Genomic DNA, 17,670 nt, shown 5'->3' with positions numbered 1-17,670 from the left:
TTGAGTGCTGACTAAATACTAGGCGCTGTTCTAAGCTAGAAATATTAGCTCAATGAATCTCATCAATCCTCTGAGACTACTACTAGCATCATCTTTATTTCTAAAAGAGGAAACTGAGGCAAGGAGAGGTAAATAATTTCCCAAGGACACAGCTTGTAAGTGGTGAAAAGCAAGGAAGGGGTTAGGCTGAATCAGCTAGGTATTCTGGCTCTAGAATCTTTAGAATCTCTGCTTTATCCAATATTCTATACTGCCTCTCTTACTTTCTCATAGAAATTTAAGTCTCCAATTTCCCTCCCTCTGCTAATCACAAGTCCAACCAGGTAAGCAATTGAAGTCAAAGAATTCCTTTTACTCTGCAAATGAAGCTTTCAGACAAGTCCTTTAACAACCAAATGATATGGCTAACAAATAACCAATTCATAATTAAGCTAATTATTTTTATGATCTATCCAGTGATGAGTACTGCTGTAGAATTTAAGGTGTGCAGAAAAGAAAATATGCAACAGATCCTTCCTAGGATAAATTGACATTTCTTTTGAGAGATCATACAGACAAAAATTAAACAAAGGAAAGGCATAGGGTAATAACTTAAGGAGGTGATAAGGATGTGAAGCACACATGATGAGTCCTGAATGTTTTTCAAAAGAAGGAAAATACTGTGGGCTATACTGCTAGGGGAAAAAAATTGCATTCCTCAACTGTATGGAGGGATTTGAGATGAATTATAAAGATTCTCCAAAATAAAGGAGAGGAAAATATTTGAAAGGCTATAAATTCTCTTTCATTGTAATGTAACAACATAAGTAAAGATGTGGAGTTTGAAAAAGAATATGGTTCATGAGACAAAAAATGGTGTGAGCAGGACTGGAGGAAAGAGCAAATTTAACACAGATTTCTGGTGAGACGGATCACCTAGACTGAGATTATATCTAAAGAGGAGGCAATGGATTATACTTTGAGATGCAGAAAATAGGGAATCAAACAGTGTTTTAAGGAGGAACTCAATGAAAGCAATGTTGTGCGTGATATGTAGAAACTTCTAGAAAATCAAGGCAGAAAAAGGGAAAGCAATCAATATTCAGTAATAAAATAACAGAAACATGGCCTATAATGATGACAGTGCCTAAGAAAAAAATATTTGGTGAATAAATGGCTTGGGGGTAGAGGAACAGTTAATGGTGAGGTTAGATTCTGATTGGTTTTTAAAAAGTAATAATTTCACTAACAATAAAAATAAGAGAGGTTCTGATTTTTAAGTGGGAAATTGACTTTGGTATGTTAAGTTATGAGTTGACATTAAAAGATTAAAGGGAATTTTCACATTCTTCCAGTAGTAAGGAGATAAATTGGCAAATTTGGACTTGGGGTAATATTAAATAATGAGGGTCCCAGTATCAATCATCACAATGATTGAGCTCTCTAAAAGGGAAAATATACTCATCAGTAGGAAGAAAGTTTCTCCAGGAACTACACCTCTACAGTCAGAAACAGAAAACAGAGAGGAACAGTTGATGGTTTAGGAAATTGATAGGGACACCAATACATGACTTATCTCTTGGTCCAGGTTTAGGAAACAAAAATGAGTACAATCAATAGAGAAGTAATGGAAGAGTGCAGTGGGAAGTGTAGAATAATTATAAAGCAGATAAAGGTAGAAAACCAGGCTAAAAGATATGTTAGAATAGGCTGGATGCAGTGTAATCAGATTGTGTTCAGAAAGAGAAGAAACAGTATGTCCGAGGAGCAATCAGATCCAGGCTGCTGTCATCAAGCTATAGTGGAAAGTGAAAACAGAGAACAAGGTCAAAATGTATTATCAAAACTTACGGGGAGATTGTTAAGTGAGTTAAGGCATAAAACTGCTATGGTTGTAAAAAATAAAAAAAAAAAAAAAAAAAAAGGTTGTCTAAGAGGAAAGTAAAAGAAGAAGAAAGACCATTGGGTGTAAATTGCCTAAGGAAATGAAAGAAACCATGGTACGGGGTTGGAGGAGAGTACTGGTTAACACTTAGCTTTATCAACATGTCAGTAAAACATAGAACTACACATTGCAAATTCTACTTTGTGGAAATCTTAATGAGGGATGCCCAGGTGGATGGTCAGTTAAGCATCCAACTTCAGTTCAGGTTATGATCTTGCAGTCCAGGAGTTCGAGTCCCATTTTGGGCTCTGTGCTGACAGCCTGGAGCCTGCTTCAGATTCTGTGTCTCCCTCTCTCTCTCTCTGCCCCTCCCCCACTAGCACTCTCTCTGTCTTTCAAAAATAAATAAACATTAAAATTTTTTTAAAGTTAATGAGGTTTGCAGCAGCAACATTCATTTGAATACAATGTCATGAAGTATTACTGAGTCTGCTACTCTATAAGAGTGATAATCTAAGCCATATACTGCATTATCATAGGTTCTACAAATAAGGCTAACAATGAAAATTTTTGGAATTTCTATATCTTTACTTATGTCATTTTTAAAGCTATATAATTAAAATTCAATAAAAAATATGTACATGAATTTGTCATAAGAAATTTATATTCACATTATGGTTTGTTTTAGTATAAATTCTTTTATCATTATCTCTATCTCAATATTTTTAAACACTATGCTATACTAAGAAGCTCAGAATCACAAGCTGAATACGCAAATAATGCTTCCTGATTTCTGGTAAACTTTGTTTACTTTTGTATTATAAGCAAAATAAAATAAGCACATTTTAATGTGTACATGAAATTGAAATATCTTTCATTTTAAACATTTACAGGTAACTTCACTCCTACAAATTATAATCAGCTTTCAAGAGGAACCTGGGTTTTACTTGTATCCTTGCCTATTTCTGCAGCTGTTCTATTGTTTCATTAGGAATTCTGAATTCAGCAACCATCCCCTCAAGGAGTTACTTATAATTCACCATTCATTGATTTCATCTACTAAATTCATGTCATCAATATCTCAAAAGGAAAGAAAAGTTCTAATACGTATACTTTCTTTTATTGCTTCCTATTGTTTTTATTAATTTTTAAATGTTTTTAATGAGGGGGGGAGGGGGTAGAGAGGGAGGGAGACATAGAATCTGAAGCGGACTCCAGGCTCTGAGCTGTCAGCATAGAGCCTGACATGGGACTCGAACTCACATACTACAAAATCATGATCTGAGCTGAGGTTGGAGGCTTAACCAACAGAGCTACCCAAGTGCCCCCCAAAATTCCTTTTCTAACATTACATCACTAGGTGCCATTTACAACTTTCTCATTCAAGTCAAAACTACAAATATTTATTCTCTTTCAAACAAATAAATAAACAAGTCAATAAATATGTTTTTCAGTCAAATTGCTTACACAGAGATGTGGGGCAATGAAATTGATGTCATAACCACCAATCACAAGGGATTTATAAGAAAAATTGAGTATTATTTGAGCTAAATATAAACAAGTTTATATTCTTGAAGGTGACAAAATCAATTTAATGTCATTAAATCTACTAACCCATAGTTTTGTTCTATCTTTTCCCCAATAGATACTCCTTTCCTATCTCATTTTATTTCTTCACCATAAAAGATAGATTGATTTCCAGCTGCTGGATAAAACCAGATATTACTGTCATCGTCCACTATTGGTTGTCAAGGAACATTATATACAGATAAAAGAGTTTTAAAAAATCAGGACAAATGTCATTGTATTATTTAGGAGTTTCTGCAAATAGGCTAATAATTGCTTACACAACTGTGCTGATTGCAGAAAATGCAAATTTTTCTCCATGCATGTGTGCAGCCCCTTTGCAGTTCCACACATCAATGTGAGTCTGTTTTCCCATCCTCTGAATCTGGACTTGGCTATGTGATTTTCCTTGACCAATGAGATATCAGTACATATGGCTTGTAAAATATTTGCACATTGAGGCCAACCATTTCTGAGAACCATGAGACCATCTCAAGCTAACCTGTTGAACAACAGAGAAATTAGTGGCCCAATATCCCAGAATACAGCATGTCAACTGCCAGACATATGAGGGAGGCCATCCTAGGTCATCCAGCTGCCATCTGATCTGAGGCTGGCCAGAGATCAGAAGACCCATCAGTCAACCGTAGAACAGTGAGATAAATAAGTAGTTGTTATTTAAAGATACTGAATTCTGGGATGGTATGTTATTCAGTTAAAGCTAACTGATATATACCAATACCTACTCCTAGAATAGGGATTAAAATAGAAATAAATGTAATCAAGTTTAAACTGACATTTAATACAGAAATAACTGATCCAGGATGTTTTAAGTTTATTTATTTTGAAAGAGAGAGAGAGAGAGAGAAAGAGAGAATCCCAAGCAGGTTCTGTACTATCAGTGCAGAATCCAATGTGGGGCTTGAACCAATGAACCCTGAGATCATGACCTGAGCCTCAATCCAGAGTCAGACACATAACTAGTGACCCATCTGGGCAACTCTCTGATCAAGGATTATTAATCTTACCTGTAAGTGTTCTATCCTATGGCAGATGCATCAGTTTCCTCTTAATCCTTCTCACCATTTCTAATCAAAATCATTAACTATAACAGCTTGAGGGCCCACCATAGATTTCAAAGTTCAAGTTTTACAATAAGCAAAGGCCCTCTCTTCCACACTGGCATGATCCAGCGTGTTTCTAATTCTGCAAACAGAATCCTTCTCAGACCATCTAATATGATCCACCAGGTCTGTCCCCTGAGCCTGCTCACCTTTGCAAAACACTTTTCTGCCTTCTATCTTATTAAGACTGATTTCTCAACAGAAAAAATGTTAGTATTGTCTATCACTGTCAGCTATTCTGACACATTCATGAAAAATCGGGAAGCTCTGAATCTATGAATAATCCTAATGCTGATAACTGAGTGTTCCTAAGTTCTCCCTGTCCCTTCTCTGCCTCCAAGATCTGAACCACATCTAACATTGGCCCTACAGAACTTCAGTGATATGTTCTACACATGACTCAGAGCTAGTATTTTTCTTTCTCTAACATAATGTTCCTCATGAATATTTTCGCTCCTCATATTAAAGAGCTTCTACCTGTGGTTCCAAAGTCTCTTGTTCAGGTATGCCAGTACCCTATAGGAATCTGGTCTTGATCAATATTGTAGGGTAAGAGATATTAGGACAATCATGCCTATGAAGGGGATCAGAATATCCCACACCAAATTATACTACAATGACATAAGGATTGTTGTGAACTGAAAGCAACTGAGATACAGTGGATGCAGGAAAAGGTAGCTACCCTCCCCCATCTACTTAATAAAAGGACATAAATTTTCCTTCATGAAGGTATCCCCTCAATGGTACTAGGGCGGGAAGAACTATTATTAACACTAGAGTTGGAGACAGCATTTACATGAGTCAACATAAACATCATCTTACTACACAACCATTATCTTCCATTAGTTTACCCCATATATTTATCTTCCCACAATTTACTTCCCCTAATAAGGGGAAGCCCAAATTCCTTTTTTTATTGTTGTTCTTTGTTGTTGCTGTTTAGCTACATCTCTCCAATTGATCAACCTTTGTTAAAATGGTATACAAACCCTGGGGTCTGTTTCTTTGGGGCTTCACTTTTTTTCTGTGAAGTCCTCCATGCCCTCATAAAAATTAATATTAAAATTGTGTATGCCTTTTTTTCTGAGAAGCTGTTTTCTTTCAGTTTAATTCACATTTCACTGAACAAAACCCAAGAGTATACAGGAAAAATACTTCCTCCCCAACCTGACATAGGGCATCTTCTTGGAGAGACTCTAATATTTTAAGAAATTATAATTCATGAAAGCCACACTGAGCACCAATTTACATCCTGCAACTTAATGAGGAGGAAATCCCAGGTTTTCTTTTCCCCTGCACTAAGCATGATTCACTCTAGATTCTGCTCTCCATAATTGATCATGCTATCGTCTCTCTTCAACTGGAGCATAAAAATTATCCCTCACTTCACCTCTTGCTGACTCCCTATGCACGACATTCATCCTTCATTCTTACCTTTTTCTTTCCTTTGTAATTTCAATACAATAAAACAATGCTCCTTTATGTCTTTCTAATATTTGCAATTATCTTAATAGATAATCTGAAGATCGCTGTAGCTAATAAATATGACTGAAAGTATCTCTTTATTTTATAAAATCTGAAAAAAAATTGATCCTTACATTTTGAGAATGAAAGTCTATATGATATATACCAAACAAATAAAAAATAAATACATTTAAAAAGCTGTTTTTTTTTTTTTTACCTTTGAAATTGCAAACAGAAAACTGGGGCACCTGGGTGGCTCACTGGGTTGAGCATTTGACTCTTGATATCAGCTCAGTGATCTCATGGTGGTGAGACTGAGCCCAGTATCAGGCTCCATGCTGAGTATGGAGCTACTTGGGACCCCATCTCTCCCTCTCTCTCCCCTTTCCCTTCTTGTGTACTTTTTTCTCTCTCTCCCAAAATAAATAAATATATAAAAGAAGAAAAATTAACATGATCAAATGAATGTTTAGGCACTCATAAAAGGATATGGAATTAGCTGACTTAAAGAGGAAAAAAAGAGATTTACAGTAAAATATAATTTAAAAGCAAAGCATATCACCACCAGTAGTCTTATATATATATATATATACACATATAGTACATGAATGAATATATATATATATGCATTATGAAAGAAAAGGGTTCAATATCGCATTGTAGGAAAAGCCTGAACTCACCTACCCCTAAGACACAACAAATTTACAGCTAGATATGAAATATTTTTCTCTGAAAAGGACCTGAGAATTANAAAAAAAAAAAAAAAAAGATGCATTAAGAGTAAGAGAGGTAGAGAGGTAGAGACACCACCTCCTTGGGGACCCTAACACAGCAGTGAGGTGACTCCCAATCAAAATGATAATCCCCAAAATACAGAACACTCCAGCAAGGAGTGAAGAAATTATGTCCTTCATGGGGAACTCTGACCCTGGGGACTATCACCAAGGAGATAAGCCCCCAAAATGTCTTGTTTTAAAAATCAATGGGGATTAAAATGAGGAGAATCACAGAATTACAGGAGATGGAGATCTGACTCTTAAAGGAGTTACAAGAAAAGCCACTCACCCTGAGATCCTAGGCAAAAGCAACAGATTGAAAATAACCTAGACCATTACTGAGAGAGACCCACTTACTAATTTTAAAAAGTCGCTGCTGGAGAGAGAGGAACCTTGTAGGGACTTTATCCAGGGACAGAAGCCCTGGCAGATGCCACCATAACTTGCTGGTGACAGAGCTGACAGGTGCTATTTTCAGTGCTCTCCCTCTAGCCTGCCAGCACCGTGGGGAATGCTCTGCCTGCCCAGTGCTGTAACCAGCCTGGGCACGCTCGCATGCCAATCTCCCCCATGGAGACAACAAACCACAATGGGGTGGATGCGATTCTTGAGCCCTGCACTCTTAGCTCAGCTAAGGAGACAAGATGTAAGGGCAGGGTGAGCACCCTGAGCTCCACCTAGGACAGGCAAGTGCTCCAGCCACGCCCTTTCTGCTCAGCAGTCAGGCTGTGATGATCCTGGGTCCTTGTCCGGGGCTCTGCCTGCCCAGCAGAGAGACTGAGGCAGTGACCAGGCTGGGAGTGTTACGGGTCCTGCACTCCTCATAAAAGGGAACCTAGAAGAAGGCAGGGCCAGAGCCCTTAGCCCTGCTCACCCCACACAGAGGAGAGCAACTGAGAAGAATCAGCACCCTCAGCCCAGCTGCCCTTCACAGCAGCTGAGGCCCTATCACTGCTCTTTGGTATCTTAATTACTTAATCATGTTTCCATGCATTTTTTTTTATATGTGGTAAAAGATGTAACAAGATGAAATGCATCATTCCAGAATTATTAAAATGGAACACCAAGACAAAAATGAACTTTGCATCTTATTTGTATTTATTTGTCTACCAGTAATTCATTTGAGGGTAGGAGACTGTTTTGCTTTGTTTGTTGTTTTTATTTTTTGGTCTGGCAAGTCAAACCATAAACTCTCCTGTAAAACTTCAAGAAAGGACTGCAATGGTAAGACAAATTAGCAACTTCTTGGTGGGGGTGGGGGGTGTAAAGGGAGTATTTAGAGAAATTTATGTGAATTATCAATGTAAACTAATCTTAATTTTTAAATTCTAGACTGACCGTAATACACTACCTCATATCTGTAACTCTTATAATTATTTCAGATTGTTTCACAACTCTAACACACATCCTAAAAATAATTAAGAGGATAATTATCTTAAATAATCCACAAATGTGTCACAAATACATTGTAACATCAAGTTTCAAATGAAATAAAATTATGCTTATTTGTAAGTTCTGTGCATACCCCTTCTTTTAAAATCTCCATACACAAAAAATTATGAGTTGGTTTCCCATTTTGTAGGTGAGGAAATTTGACAGTATCACACAGGAAATAAATAGCCAACTGTGATTTGAATACCACCTTGACTGATTTCCAAATTCCTAGCTATTATGTTTTACTTTTTCCATGTGCGTTAACACATTCAGCCACTAAAGTGTTACTGGTTTTAATTGCTTTGATTTTAGAAGGCAGGATTAGAATGTTTTGGTTGCATACTTTAATTAATATGCTTTCAGTTTAATTTACCAGTTGGAAAAAGGATCTTTACTACTGTAACAACCTCCTAAGTCATCTCAGCCTTCAGTCATGACCATTAAACTTCACTGAACACAGCAGAGCCAGACTGATCATCATAAGACAAAATCCTAGTGTATGTAAACCTTATAACACTCATGTTTTCCCTTCATTCACGAAATAAAACCAAACTACTTATCTTGGATATTAGTATATCAATGTTCATTGCAGCATTTCTACAATGGCCAAAAAGTAGAAAGAAACGAAGTGTCCATAAACAAATAAAAGGATAAACAAAATGTGGTGTATATATACAATAAACTATTATTCAGACACAAAGAAGAGGAATGAACTTTTGATTCATGCTACGACATGAATGAAGCTTGAAAACATTACAAGTGACATAAGTCACATACATAAGGTCAAATATTGTATAATTCCACTTACATGAAATACCTAAAATAGGCAAATTCATAGAGAAAGAAAGTAGATCAAAGGTTACCAGGGGCTACGAGGAGAAGGAATGGGGAGTAATTGCTTAAACAAAGTTTTATTTGAAGTGATAAAAAGGTTTTGGAAATAGTTGTGATGATTGCACAATATTATGAATGTAATGTCATTGAATTGTACAATTAAAAATAGTTGAAATAGCAAATTTTATTATATATATATTATATGTAATGCATTAATATATATTACCTAATTTTAAAAATTAATAATGTAATACACTAAAAACTATTGAGTTGTATACTTTTAATGGGTGAATAGTATGGTATATAAATTAAATCTCAATAAACTTTTTGAAATTTATTTTTATGTACTTATTTTTTTAATGTTTATTTTTGGGAGAGAGATAGAGACAGAGAACAAACAGGGAAGCAGCATAGAAAGCTGGAGTCACAGAATCCAAAGCAGGATCTATCCACCAGCAGAGAGCCGGATGCTGGGCTCAAACTCACAAACTGTGAGATCCTGACCTGAGCTGAAGTTGTATGCTTAACCAACCGAGTCACCCAGGTGCCCCTAAACTTTCTTTTAATGCTTATCTTGGCAGATCAAATTTTTCATTATTGGTGTCTTCCCTAGGACTTTAGCTTCATCTCACACCAATTTATGCCATATAACCCACATTCTAATCACACCAAATGATATGTGATTCCTTGTCTACCCTGTCTTTGTACTAAAGATTTTCTGATCTTTGGGTGCCTGGGTGGCTCAGTCAGTTAAGTAAGTGTCTGACTCTTGGTTTAGGCTCAGGTCATGATTTTACAATTTGTGAGTTCAAGCCCCACATCAGGCTCTGCACTGTTAGCAAAGAGCCTGCTTGGGATTTACTCTCCTTCTGTCTCTGCTTCTCCCTGGCTAGTTCTCTCTCTAAAAATAAATAAATAAACTTTTAAAAAAATATTAAAAAAATTTCTGAGCACTTCTTCTAGAAGAGTGGTTTGGAAACTTCTCATTCTGAGAACTTTTACTATCTTAAAAATTGAGGACTTGAAAGAAATTTTGTGTGAAATGAATCATATATATTTACCATATTATATATTTAAACTAAAAATTTTGTTTTAAATATATATTAATTTCTTGTAAAATAAGAATGAATTGATTGCATAGTAATACAACTAACACCTTCTAGGAAAATATCTATATTGTTTTATTTATTTTTTAAATATTTATTTTGAGAGAGGGAGTGTGAGAGAGAGGCAGAGAGAAAGGGAGAGAAAGAATCCCCAGCAGGCTCCAAATTCAGTGTGGAGTGTGATACAGGGCTCAATCTCATGACTGTGAAATCATGACCTAAGCCGAAATTAAGAGTCAGGTATTTAACCAACTGAGCCACCCAGGCACCCCTGTATTGTTTTAAATGAGAAGAGAATATGGTTTTAAAATTTTACAAGTCTGTTTAGTTTCTGGATTACTAGAAGACATCAGGATTCACACATAGTCTTCTTTTTCTGTTAGGTTGTTTTAGTTGAAGTATGTGAAGAAAATCCAGCCTCACACAGCTATGAAGTTCGAAGACAGAGGTGTTTTAATAGCCTTTTCAGATAATTCTGGATATTCTTTCACACTACACTAACACATAACAAGTGGTATTTACTTAAAGCTTAGCTTCAGTGTGGAATTAGAGACCATAGTGATGAACTTTTCATACTCTATCATATTAAAATCCACTGGACTATCCTATGCTTTGAATGGATCATTTACCCATTCATGATTTTCTTATCATGTCATTTGCAAAATATTGGTTCCCTAAGTCAAGCATATCTGTTGACCCATTTCATACCTGTACCTAAAATGTCAGCTTGATAATATCACCACCCATCTCATCAGAAAAGCCTTGAAGCACTGGGAACTTATTAAGCTTACTATACTTGATACAAATCTTCCAGAATTCTAACTTTTACATGAAAGCCCGATTTCTATTATTTGCAGCAGATATTGGAAATCATTTTCCTTGTAGTGATAGACTCATTGTATTCAGTCTTTAGAAAATGTCTGCCACACTGAGGTTTGAATAACCATAGATTGTCTGTTCCTCACTCTTTCAAGTAAAACATGGCGTTCCTTAAAAGAAGCACAAACCCAAATAATCACACAAATACTTGGTTCCTTCAGGCAACCAGTGAACTTCAGAATGCAGCAAAAAGTACCTTCTGTATATTTCATCACAGAGAATAATAAAGAGATGTGTACTGAAGGATCAAGATTTAATAAAATAAAAATGTTTTACTCTTTTTAAGAACGTTCTTAAGTGAAACAGGCTCATTTTTTCTCCCTGCTTTTGAGCAGCATTGAAAAAATACAATGACTACTAATAGAGTTTGGTGCCACTGCCTTGATTAGCACTAGGTTGTCATCAGTTTGGCCACCATCGCTTTCACATCACCAGTGCAAAAGGTCAATACAGTGGAAAAGACAATTATCTAGTACTATTATGAAAAAACTACTGATCTCTTAGATTCCTCAAAGACCTATTGGCAGTCCCCAAGAAACCACACTTGAGGACCACAGGTCTAGAATTATCCTTTTTCTTCTTCTCCTCCCAAACCTGGTTCAGTCAATTAGTAGATTTCTGCTGATCTTTCAAGTTTCTTCAGCTCAGGTCAGTGGCACCTTATACCCTTCCCTAAACAGATTTTTTTTTTTTTTAATTCTCTAGTCCTTTAGTATCTTGTGGCTTCTACTAAATTTCACTGTTTATTTACAGTTTCTTCTGAAATTGTGGCTTCTAAAGTCTATGGACTGGTATTTAACTTTATATCCAGAATGCCTAACAAAAAATCTGTAGCATAGAAAATTAATAAGTTAATTATTGTATTCTGGATACAATGTGAGCACTTTCAACTCTGAACTGCATCAGTGTGGAAGAAATGGGGGACCAGAGAGTATAATCTAAACTTCCTAGATAATATACTGAGTCAATAAATCTCAAATACATCTGTACTTCATGATGAGTATAGTTACAGTTGCTTTATCTCCCTACCCCTCCCTACCCTTCACACACACACACACACACACACACACTCTCTCTCTCTCTCTCTCTCTCTCTCCAAAACAGCATAAGGCACATTCTGTAATTTACAAATTGGTATGCAATTATCAGTAAGTGTAGTAACCTAGAGAATAAAGAAATGAGAATATATATTTATACAAGTATGTTTGAACTAATTTGTAAAATCTGAGTACAATTTCAATAAGCAAATACTGGCCTAGCAGAATGTTAGGCACTGCATCAGGTGGCAATGTACAATAAGAAGTCTGACATATTTATATTTATATGAATAAACATACAGTAGATGTTATATCTCACAAGTTACCAGGTATATTAAAATAAGCTGATTTTTCTTACAAATTAGATAGTCATAAACTAATAAAATTTATGAAATTATTATTGAAAAAAAGTGTGGGACAATAAGCCAAAGTGTGGGACAAATATACATTTGATGAAAACAGAAACTGACATGGTCTTTTTGGACAGGAATTTGACCAGCTATAACAATTAAAATAAACACTGATTCTATTTATAGGATTCTATTTCTAGGACTTTATGCTAAAGAAATATTCACATGTGTGAATAAACATATTTATATGGACAAATGTTTATTGTGACATTGTAGGTAAGGATGAAATACCAGAAATAAACATTAATCAGAAGAAAATGATTAAATTACTTTATCTTTAGTGTAAAATAGGTACAGACTTTCAAAAGAATGAGATTAGAGTCTTAAATACTGAAATAAAAACTTTTCAAGATATGCATATTATAAAACATCTGAATAATGCATATACTATCATTTAATTCTGTAATTACAAATAATGTACACATTACATGAAAAAAGTTACGAAGGCACAACAGCTGTTAGTTATGGGTAAGTAAATGGAATTGATGTTGCAGTGATGAGGCAGACATTTAGTTATTAAATCTATTTTACCTGACAACAATTTATATATTATTTTACAATTTAAAAAATAATGAAAAGGATTGACCTTAAATATAGTGAAACTGGAAAAGTGAGGGATATGTGAAAATCACACGGAGAGAAAAGCAAGAGGTTATAAGAGGAACATTAAGATCATCCTTGTGAAAGCTGGATAGCAAGAAAGGTGTTTTTCTAAACTATATAAATAATCCATACAATACTTTGCTTGAATTAATATGTCCCATAAAATATTAAAATATTTTAAAATATTAGATGATGTATTTACTAACATTTTCTCAAGACCACACACACACACACACACACACACACACACACACAAATAATAATCTCTGATACTTTTCTGAGAAAATACAATGCACTGAATAAAATTAGGCAGATATTCTTAAAGATATATTTTCACCCAGTAGAAGAAAATAAGATTAGCATAGTTTTATACCAAAAATAAATTGCCATTAATTCTGATATACTTACAAAAAGACATCATGAAGGAATATATTGAAAGTTCCATGATTAGAAACTAATAATAATATACATACTGTACATGCTAAAGGTTAATTGCTTCTTTGACTTTCAGCAGATCAGATAATATAGGTGCACTATTCTTGAATATAAACAAAAAAAATGTAATTGCTACATACAATTACCAATCTATTTTCTCTGCTAAAGCAAATGATACTCATTTTCATCAAATTATTTTAAAAAATATATTGTACTTACTTTCAACGATTACTTGTCTGTCTTCCCAGTTATCTTTGATAAGCTGTATATTTCCAAAGTGTGCATCACTGTAAAAGATTCGGTTGGTACCTTTTCTTCTTTGATTATAGTCAAAAGCCAAGGCTATGACATTCTTGAAATAATGTGGATTTTCATATGGCCTTATTGGTGAATTTAAATTGGTTTCATCAGAAAGATGTATACTTTTTAATATTGTTCTTCCTGAATATAGCAAATAGCCTTCATGCCTTAGGCAAGTAACTCCATCCTCTGCTAAATATCCATGGGCACAAGTGCAAGTTCTCCGAGAATTTCCTCGATAAAGACAAAGTTGCTGGCATCCACCATTGTCCTTAGCACAAACATTGGTCCCTAAAGAGGAAAAAAGGATACACACATACAGAAACATATATGTTTTTTTGTTTTGTTTTCAAAATATTTTTTTATAAAGTAGGCTTCATCCCCAGAATGGAGCCCAATGCAGGGCTTGAACTCACGACCCTGAGATCAAGACCTGACCTAATATCATGAGTCACTTAACTGACTGAATCACCAGACACCCCTCTTACAGAAATACTTTTAAAAATAATGTTGAATAGCCTATTTATTATTATTATTATTATTTTTAATACTGGTCAGTAAAAAAAGTCAAATACTATAAAGTACTCACTTTTTTTCACACCAGTTTAAATCTTGGATTTCTTATTTAAAAGACTGCATCCTTCTGCTCTAATTATCATCCAAATAAAAGCATTAAATTTTTCTCTTAATCATCCAATTAAGTGTATAACTCTTTTCTGAAACTGGATGCTGAGACTGCAATAGGTTTTATGTACTGTAATCTTTGGCACAAGTAACAATTCTCTCAAAACATGAACTGGGTTCCCTAATAAACAGTGTACTGCTTTAAAATCTATGTCTATGAAATATGAAAGCTATCAGAGAAGTTTACAGTGCCAATGCACCTAACCTCCTAAGAACAGTAAGCTCAAGTTTTTACTTCAGCTTTGAGTGAAGATGTAATATACTATCAAGATTTCTCCATCAGGCTAATTTTCTTCCACAAATCCATCATCAACTATAAAATTATTATACCTTCCTTTGATGTCAAGGAAATTAATTACAATTGATTTTAATGGACATTAAAATGGATATTTAATGATATAAAATGGACATATAATTGAGGTTAATTTTTAAAACTCCAAGTAACATTCATATCAGTTTCAAAATACACATTTTAAGGGAGTGATGACTTCAGAAATACTTCACACCAACAGCAAACTTCTGAAGACATAATCACTTTACATATTAAAATACAACACAAAATATGTGGTTTTGGCTACTTTTTACTCTCTAGTATCCTAATTGTGCTATGTATTTGTTAAATATGTATATTTATCAAGATTTTCTACATTAATTATACTGAAGGTATGCCAGGTATATAACATGTCCATATAAATACACTGACCAAGGCAAAAAACTATCTATGTATGAACTATTGCGTATTCATTCATTAGATTACTATATACTTTTTATAGGAAATTAGATGTAAAAAAAACCTAGTTTTGAGGTTTGGGATTTTTATCAGAATCTCTAAGTTTGATCAATGTTTTTTTACAACAGAGAGAAATAGTGTAAAATATATTTATTTTATAAGAATGCTGACCTTTCTCTCTTACTCGGTTAAAGATTTTAACCTCCTTCAGGTTGACTCCAAGACCTGTTCTCATGGTTACGGCTTCTGTGGCATCATTCTTGTGGCCTCTTCTGATGGACCCATTGGCATGTGCTCTGACAAGAAGTTGAACATACATGATCAACAATCTTTAAGTAATTCACATCAAGCCAGTTATTTAAACTGAAGATAACAGATGGTCAAGCAGAAGGGGAAAGAAACCAACTTTAGTCTGTGACATTGAAACACTTCAGCCTGGAATAGCAAGAGTGCCTGACTTTCTGTGGAAATCACATGGCTTTGTGAGATCCTTGTTGTGACCTAGCTAAGGAATGGCTAATCCTACAAGGGTAAAGCAACTGGCACTGAAATAACATTTTGAGACTCGAATACTTATGAAAAAATAAATTACCTGTCAGACCAGTAGATGTAAGCCCCAAAGACTGCAACTGAAAACATATCCACATTGCTCCCTGACAGCACCATCTCACGATTCCCTCCAGTCTCAAGGTCAATTCTTTCTATTTTGTCTGTACGAGCATCACACCAGTACAATTTGTTTTCCTAAAGATCGATTGCAAAGTAATATTACAAGCAGTTTTGGATTAGATGGTTTATTAAAAAAAAATAAGAGAACACTAAGAGTGGATTAATGCAAGTTGGCAGTTTATGTGCTTTACATACTTAAGAAATTCAACATACCTCATAGTCAATGGAGATACCATTTGGCCATGCTATTCCCATGCTTACAAGGATAACCTTCTCTGAGCCATCTAAGCGAGCCTTTCCAATGCAGGGCATCTGTCCCCATTCAGTCCAGAACAAATAGCTGAAATGAAATTGTTGATTTATAATAACATGCCGAAAAACACTAAAAACATATTATTAATAATAAAGCAGTAACATTCATACCAATAGAACAAAAAATAATACACTTTAAAAATCAACATCCAAGTGTTTATATTTGTGAAAAAGATTTTTTTATTTTAAAAAAATATTTAACTATTCATACAAATCACAAGGATGGATTCAAACTCCCTCCAAAATACTTTGCACATGCTACTCACTGTCTGAAATGCTCTTCTCCAAACTGTGTCCCTAATTTGCTTTTGTTCCTATCTCAAACACCATTTCCCTCAAAAACTCTTCTGTGTTGATTATTTACCCTATATGCTGCATGGATTGGAGTGAAATTTACAGTGTTATAGTTCTTATATTTCTTTACAGTGTTATCTTTATTAATGCTTTTTGCCCCCATTGGACAATAAGCTCAATGAGGACAGTGATTGTTTCTCATTTTCATCTGCTATACTTATAGCACTAAGCAATTATAAAATGTTTAAAATAAAAATTAGTGTTAGGTAAAATATTATTAATGTATATATGAATGCAGTATAATTTCAGTTCTGTCCAATTAGACTGCTAAATGTAACCATTCCAATGTGAATTTTTTAAGTTACCTTGTGAAGCAATCATAAAACATAGATTCATATAAAGGCAGATATTCCTATTTTAGTAATCATGTAATACAAAATGGAACATGAAAGAAAATGAAATACAGAAAGAAAATCCAGAGTACGCTCAAATAAAACATGTCAAAAAACTAAATGTAGAAAAACAGAAGGCATATTATTCATGCTTCCTTTTGCTCATTCATTCTGCATACACAAAATTTATATTACAATACAAAACCCATGCTTTCAGATGAATAGGATCCATTCTTTAGAAATTATGTCCACTGAAGTTTTAATTCATGTCAGAAAACAGCAATGATTAGAATTTAGAAAAATATGACAGTCACTGATTCATTCAGGCAAAAATGAATGTGTATTCTGTGCATATTTAAATACATATTATTATGCAATAATTACGGAATAATATATATATTATGGAATATATATAATGTGGAATAATTATGGAATGAATGTTCATTCCATAAAGAACAAAGATGTACATTCATATTTTATACCCACTCAACTTATTATTTATCCATAAAAAGATACTTAAACTACATAAAAATACATGTATTCCCTTTATGCATATTGTTTTGATTTATTTTAAAGGTTGATTGTTTTCATGGAAATGTTGTATAAAATAAATGTGTTGGACTTTTACAACCAGATGAAAGGAAGGTGTGGCTCGAATCCCAAGTATATTAAATCCTGAAGAAGCTTTCATTCGTATTTACACGCTCTACAAATTAGAAAGGGAAAACTTTGTACAAGAAATCCAACTAGTATTTTA

The 17,670-nt window shown here is 34.3% G+C and overlaps 1 protein-coding gene across 1 annotated transcript in view; it reads right to left on the bottom strand.

Annotated features, from left to right (window-relative positions):
* Nucleotides 1-17,670, bottom strand: part of LRP1B (LDL receptor related protein 1B) — a 1,854,983-nt gene that overhangs the window by 438,328 nt on the left and 1,398,985 nt on the right. Inside the window, exons 38-41 of the mRNA XM_077767810.1 lie at nucleotides 16,129-16,255; nucleotides 15,839-15,990; nucleotides 15,418-15,542; nucleotides 13,752-14,123 (exon numbers count right to left, since the gene is read on the bottom strand). Coding sequence (XP_077623936.1) covers nucleotides 13,752-14,123; nucleotides 15,418-15,542; nucleotides 15,839-15,990; nucleotides 16,129-16,255 — 776 coding nt within the window. The remainder of the gene's footprint in view (nucleotides 1-13,751; nucleotides 14,124-15,417; nucleotides 15,543-15,838; nucleotides 15,991-16,128; nucleotides 16,256-17,670) is intronic.

The sequence above is a fragment of the Crocuta crocuta genome, unplaced genomic scaffold (assembly GCF_008692635.1).
Source record: "Crocuta crocuta isolate KB4526 unplaced genomic scaffold, BGI_CrCroc_1.0 scaffold154, whole genome shotgun sequence".
Classification (NCBI taxonomy): Eukaryota; Metazoa; Chordata; class Mammalia; order Carnivora; family Hyaenidae; genus Crocuta; species Crocuta crocuta.
Note: the sequence above shows the minus strand (reverse complement) of the source record. Positions and strands in the feature narration are given on the sequence as shown.